This window comes from Austrofundulus limnaeus, unplaced genomic scaffold (assembly GCF_001266775.1).
Source record: "Austrofundulus limnaeus strain Quisiro unplaced genomic scaffold, Austrofundulus_limnaeus-1.0 Scaffold2063, whole genome shotgun sequence".
Classification (NCBI taxonomy): Eukaryota; Metazoa; Chordata; class Actinopteri; order Cyprinodontiformes; family Rivulidae; genus Austrofundulus; species Austrofundulus limnaeus.
This window is the reverse complement of record NW_013954465.1, coordinates 20,166-27,107: the sequence shown is the minus strand read 5'-3', so window position 1 is coordinate 27,107 and position 6,942 is coordinate 20,166. Positions and strand designations below refer to the sequence as shown.

The 6,942-nt window shown below is 43.4% G+C and overlaps 1 protein-coding gene across 1 annotated transcript in view; it reads left to right on the top strand.

Annotated features, from left to right (window-relative positions):
* Positions 1–2,297: 2,297 nt before the first annotated feature.
* The window catches only part of LOC106536980 (hepatic leukemia factor), a 12,061-nt gene continuing 7,416 nt past the window's right edge, over positions 2,298–6,942 (top strand). The window contains exons 1-4 of the mRNA XM_014034346.1: positions 2,298–3,312; positions 3,420–3,491; positions 3,592–3,880; positions 4,852–5,295. Coding sequence (XP_013889800.1) covers positions 3,700–3,880; positions 4,852–5,295 — 625 coding nt within the window. The 5' untranslated portion in view covers positions 2,298–3,312; positions 3,420–3,491; positions 3,592–3,699. The remainder of the gene's footprint in view (positions 3,313–3,419; positions 3,492–3,591; positions 3,881–4,851; positions 5,296–6,942) is intronic.

The following is a 6,942-nucleotide window of genomic DNA, read 5'->3' as shown; positions in this document are numbered from 1 at the left end:
GGTGGGACGAGCTTGTCAAAGACATGATTGGTCTTTTTGATTTTTATGAGAGGAGTTTGTTAAAGACATGCTTGGTTAGATTGACTACTTTGGGTGGAGTTTGAAGAAGCCATAACAATTCAATTGGTTAAAGAGAGATGTGCAGCTCTGTCGGAACGATCAAAACGCACCAAAAACTTTATGTATTAATTTTAGTCAACTCAAGACAGGTTGGTGCTAGTCACACCAAATTTAAATGTCGTACACCTGGAAAAAACAGTTTTTTTACGTGAATTTTAACATTAGTCCTAACTTGAGAAAGGAAAGTGCTACTCACAATAGATTTAAAGTCAATAAATCATGTTTACATGTTCGTAACTTTTACTTGAGACATTGTTCTGTTTTAAATAGACCAGGGCTATTCAACTAAATCATTCTGGAGTCCACATTATTCAAAGCCAACAGCTCAGAGAACTGGACATCACACACAGACAGGGGTTGTTTGCTCATTAATGGTAAGTGAAACACTGCATCATGTAACAGTATTATCTTTTATCTTTTAAATGTGTTTATTCTGTTTTATTGAAACATACATTTTAACAGTTTTTTGTATAAATGTTTTTTGAGGTGTTGCTTCATTGGCAAGCCGGATGGAAGTCACTGGTCCACGAGCCACCAGTTAAATAACCCTGCTATAGACGGTCAATAACTCGTATTTATACTATGTTCACAATAATTTTACTAAAACCATTTCTTCATCTTCTAACTCACCCTACAAGGCACATCAGTTGGACCAATCAGTTTTGCCAAACTCCACCCACTTGGCTAAGAAACTCCCTCTATGCACTGCAGAGACCCATACTTGGTCAAAACACTGACATTTTCATCTAACATCATTCAGGTTTTGTTAGCCTTTATTTATATGCATGGGCTTTATTTTGGATAATGTTCTGAGTGGCGACCATTATGAAGGACCAACAACAACACAGTGGGTGTTGGGTTACAAACGCTGGATGATGGATTTCTACACTGCTGCAGGGCAAAGAGCACGCGGCAAAAGCCTCTGATCCAGCTTTTGATAGATTGACATTATACAGACATCACATGGTGCTAAGCAGTGCATATACTCCTGTGGTGACATAAAAAAAAGTTTATAAAAAAATCATGCAACATTTCAACCAAAAAGCTCAAAGCATAACCTGGCTGCAGAAAGCACCTGGTGGGCAACCTCTACTCCCAATCCCCACAGCTTGCACAGAAGCCTCGGCATCACATGATTCCAAACAATAGTTTCTTTTTTCGTTGCCAGCTGTTGGGATTTGTCTTCTGATTTTGTTTCAGCTGGCAGCGCACATAATAGAGGGAATACACAGAGACAAGCTAAAGGAATCGCTGACAGCCTTTTGGTCCGGAAATAAACTGTTTTGTCCCCTCATATTTAGGCTCAGTAGCAGTGATGGAGGTATCAGTCAAGCTTGTTCTTTGTAATTCGGCACAGTTCTGCATCATTTGCAACAAGAGGGGGACAACAGTCATTTTGGCAGTGGGGGATGACAGATTTTTACTTTATTTTTGTTTTATTTTCTTTTTTTTGTCCTTATAGCTGCTGGAAGACAGTGACGCCTGTGTCTTCAATAATGCATTGCAGTGTTGGGGTTGAACTGGATGTGAAAATGCTTTTTGAGCTTGTACATATGTGAACGACTGAGTGCAGAACATCATTCAGAGGTTGTGTGTGTGTGTGTGTGTGTGTGTGTGTGTGTGTGTGTGTGTGTGTGTGTGTGCTTTTGTGGTGGTGGCCATTACCCCCACCCCGTGGTGCCACTGAACATGCCATGTCATGTTAATTGTCAGCTACAAGGACTGGAATAAAAACTTTGAAAGGACTTCTGTAGCTCCAGAGAAGCTATAGAAGATTATTAGAGATGATTAGAGAAGCTATTCAAGAAGATTGTAATAAAATCTGACTACTTCAAAGCGAAGTATTAAATAGGTTTGTAAGCTTTTACTATAAGTTGTCCTACATCCTGGGCAAAAATATAATCAGAAGTACATTTAATGTGTAATAAAACACAGTTATATAACTTGATTCAATAAATATTTTGTCATCTTATTCCTCTTTCTGTTTCCCTGAAGCTCTGTGTGTCTAACAGCAGAGAAAGCGGAGGTAAATTCCTGTGGCGCGCGCTTCGTTTTTCATGTGCTCGGCAGACAGACACGCATGGCACTTCCTAGCCTTTCAGACTGGTCTCACGCGGCAGTGGCATGCACTGACTACGGGAGGGAGGGGTGAATCCCAGCCGGCGGAGGGAGGAGGGGGCGGGGCTTCTTTGACCCGTTTCTGACCAATGGCTTTGCTCCAGTGGGCGGAGCGTCTAACTTGCTGTGGCCAATCGGCGACGGAGCAAGCCAGCGGACTGGCCTGTTTACCCGCGTGCCTGACACACGTGAGCTGGAACAGCCATTGTACACCGGGAGGCAACGTGCTGAAGCGTTCCTTCTCGACGAAAAAAAAAAAAAAAAGGAGAACGGCAGACTCACGTTTTCCGTGGATTACAAGGAAACTGGAAAAGCCGTGCAGGCAGCGTGGGCAGCCGAAACCTGCTCAGCGAGAACTAAACCTAACATTTAAACCTTTAATATCAAACATAATTATTTGGAGTAACACTTTTAAATGGAGAGAATGTTTCAGCTCGCAAGCCGCGTGAACTTGACAAACGATATAAAAAATAAAAAAAAAATAAAATCACGGTGACCGTACCTGTCAGACAAAACAAACAACCTCCTCGAGGAATGTGTGTTCACGCACGAGGAGGAGGAGTAGGTGTGCCTCATAAATATTGAGCGTGCCAAGAAACAGCCCGGAGGCTTTATTTTTTTATTAACGCCCCGCCCACTTCTCCTCGCGCCTGTTCCGCGAGGTGTGTGACGTCACGTGAACTGCCCGTGTCCGTTCCAGCTGAGGAACAGAGAGAAAAAAAAAGAAAAGGCGGGGGTAAGAGAGGACGGCTCGGCTCGGACGTGGACGTCGCTCAGCCCGAACACAAGCCCGTGACTGCTGCACCCCCCTCCTCCTCCGGGATAAAAAAATAATTAGACAGAAAGGAAACGACCCTTCCTCCTCCCTCCTCCTCCTCCTCCTCCTCCTCACTACTGACGGACAGCAGAAGAGAGAAGCAGCAACTTGTCATCCCTGTTGTTTTCTTTTTGTGTGTTTACACTCTTTTTTTTTCTCCACGGAGGAACCATTTTTTTAAAGGGGGATCTATTTTTTTTATATCCATTTTTGATTTTATCTCCAGACGACTTAATTCTGCCTACTTTTCACAGTTTGTGAGTTGATTTATTTGTTTTATTTTGGTTTATTTTTATTTTTTTGTTTGTTCCTCGTGACTGTGCGGAGCTGTCATGGTAATCCTTGTTCCAACTGTCTGTTCCAGTCCTTCAAGCTGCAGCAATGGAATACTTTGAAAATATTTCTACAACAAAATAAGGATCTCAGCCACTGAAAGGTAAGGCTGGTTGTTTGTTCATGAGAAACACTAACTGCAGTGTAAAAGTTTGTCCACCAACCCCCTCTTTACAAACCCCCCTTTTCGCCTGTTTCTGCAGCCTTCACTTCGTCTATCAGCAGGCACTCTGCTCAGATTGCAGCGACCCTCCACCAGCCCCCCAGTTTGTCCGCCTGCCTGAGAGACCCTTCGCCGCCGCCGGTCTGAGATGTCCAGGCAGCTCTCCCAGCTCCCGACCCCTGACCTTCCAGCCGGGGCGAGCCCACAGTTTGGGAGCTGTACCCAGTCCCTTACAGGGGGTCACGTCAACTCAATGGCTGGTCTGAAGTCCCTCCTGCAGCAGCCCATGAAGGGGGACCACCGTCTGAAGAACTCTTGTGACACAAAAGGTGAGAAACGAGCTAAAAAAATGTACACGACTTGTATTTTTCTCATTTTATTGAACATTTGACAGTTGAACGCACAAACTTCCCCTCCAAGAGTCTCATGCGGCTCTGCACATGCCTCCTCTGTGACCCTGACGAGTTATTCCCTTGGATTATAATCCCTGTCGTGATTAAAAGTTTAGGCTCCAGATTGCAGGGAGATGCTTTAGGTTCGATTCCGTTGCCTAAACCAGTCGAGTGTTTTTGATGCTTCTCCTTGGCTAATATGAGATTCTTTCTGGAAGGTTTTTATTTTAATTTTTTTTTTTTTTTGCGTTACGACAACAAACTGGTTTTTGGCGCTCGCCTCAACGCTGCAGCTCAGGCACCATCTGGTCCATCTGTGAGAGCGGGATTTTAAAGATAAACCTGCCACTTCGTTTTTAGTCCTTGCACAATTTGCGAAGCGATGAAAGGCCAGGGATTGAAACATCTCTGGAGGACGTCTCATCTCGTGTACTTACAGCTGATGAAGTCTCGTCTAAAGTTAAAGTGCACGTGACATCGAATTTTTGTAATCAATATGAATGCATTTTTGGAAAGATAACATAGTGCAAAAAAACTGAATGCAGCTAATGCAGTTGTGGAGATATTCCCATGTGAAGTAACAGGAAGTGATGTCAAAGGGGAATGTCTGCATTGCTACAATGGCCAACAACACAGACTGTAGAGAAGAATCTGATGATTTTTGAGTCACTATCAGAGTAGAAGAAGAGTCAGAGTTCAAATATTATTCTAATAATCAAAGAACAAAGAGTTCTCTTTCTTAAAGAGTTCCCCCTTTGATGTCACTTCCTGTTTCACTTTGATCAAAAGAAAATACGACAGTTATGCAGCAAAATGGGTATGTTTTATTTCAAACAATGGTTTCTGTGTTTTGTATTTAATGTATATGCATGTCACACTTTAAATTTTGTTTTTTGTTTTCTCTTTAGATAAAGACAGACTGGACCTTGATGAGGACTCTTTGGGAGTGTGCTCCTTGAGGAACAGTAATGGAATGGTCACCAGTAACAGCAGTAACGGTTGTGGAGGAGGAGGAGGAGGAGGTGGGAATGGAGGAAACTTCAACCAGTTCCTGTGGGATCGCACCCTGCAGGCGGACAGCGGCCTCTTCCAGCTCCAGTACATGGACCTGGAGGAGTTCCTGACTGAGAACGGGATGGGCAGCGCGCACAGCAACAACAGCTCCAGCTCGGCCCAGATCCCCTCGCAGAGCTCGCAGTCGGCGGTGCCCAACCAGAGCTCCCAATGCCTACCGCCCTCCTCCCCTCCGGGGTCCTCGTCCTCCTCGCCCTCGTCCTCCTCGTCCCCGTCCCTCATCGGCCTGGAGGTGGCCCAGCCGCAGGGTCTCGCCGGAGGAACTGACTGCCTGCACGGTAAGCAAACCTGACTCAGACCCAGGGCCTAGTGGCAGGTATCATGACAAAGTTCTGGAGAGTTTACGAGCCTAAAGGGACACAATGTCCTACGTCGCCACCGAGCAGCTATCCAAAGCTGGTTTGATCTGCAATCAAGGTTATGTGGCGTCTCTAACATTCCCTTAACAAACTATTCAGTTTTCTTTGAGTTTAGATGAGTTTTACAGTGACACAGCATTTCTTCCTCAGATCTAGGGTCAAACTGAAGAACCAACTCTTTTAATAAAATAAATAATAGAAGCGCAGAAAACAAAAAAGTTGTGCACAGGAAGAAGAACAACAATCCAGAAAGTCCTGAGCTTATTTCCTATTTCTTTTTTTTCTTTTTTTGATGAGTCAACTTCACAGCTGTGACAAGGTGGTTTTTACTGTAGCCTCGGCATGTGATCTATGGACTGCAGATGGTACAGTGCAATCAGTCACTCCTAACCAGCAGAAAGTTTAATCTGCAGCAGGGTCAAAACACAGCCGAACCAGAGAGAGAGAGAGGGTGACACAGGCAGAGCAGTGTGCAGAGTGTTTGCAGTTGTGTGCCTTTAATCTCTTCCCCGCTTCACACGCCACGGCCACGTGCACGCGTCGCTACACGTGCAGAGGCAGGGAGTACTGGAGTGAAAGAACTAGAGGCAGGGCTAGGAGATCTGTAGGGAGGAGCTGGAGGGAGGTGAGGAGGGAGAGAGCAACAGGAAGAGTTTCCCTCCCTGTGCTGCTGGACTTCAAACTGAACATTTAATCAGCAGCAAATCACATTCAGTCGACTGATTTGCTCTTTTTTGTTCAGCTTTAAGGGATTTTTATCTCGTCGTCATTTAGTGACAAGATCGTAAAATCTGAAGGATCCCTTATGTTTGTATTAAATCATTTAACACTAAGGAAAGAGATAAATGAATTATTATGGAATTGGTAAATTTGTGTGAGTTTTTAACCTTAAAAATGGAGAACTCATAAATAGATTTTCAGCAGCATTAATCTACCCTGCCAACATCTTCTTTCTGCAAAAAAAAGTCAGACAAATCTCAGCCTTTTTTGAAGGTTTTACTTCGAGTCAACGTATTTCCTTCAAAATAAAAGCCTCCTGCTGCTAAGTTAAACTAATTTTATATGTCTTGAGTTTTTTAGTCGTCCTTTATAAACAATCACGATAGCCTGGTTTCAACACTAATAAAACTGAACTCCAGAACCAGGAGGTTAGGGTATTAAACTCCTGATTTATTTTAATTTAAAGGTAGAAATACAAAGATTAGAACACATTACAACCAAACATTTTGTGTTTTTCATTGTTGTTATTCCCAGTTTTGTGCAACTTAATGCTACATATCAGTTAGCTCAATGATAAATAGCTAAAAGGAACAAGGCTCAACATAAACAGGTTATTTAATTTTTCAATGAAATTATGCTGGCTGCAGAGCCAGCTCTTGGCATAGGCGAACTAGGCATTCGCCTAGAGTGCCATCTGCTGGAGGGGACGCCAAACTACAGAAGAAAAAAAAGTAATTATTTGTAATCCCTGGTTGAAACTCTGCTAAGCTCCCCTTTCAATTAGCTTTGTCTTAAAAAACTATAATGAAGTATTACAGGAAAAATAAACTACTCTACCCATAAAAC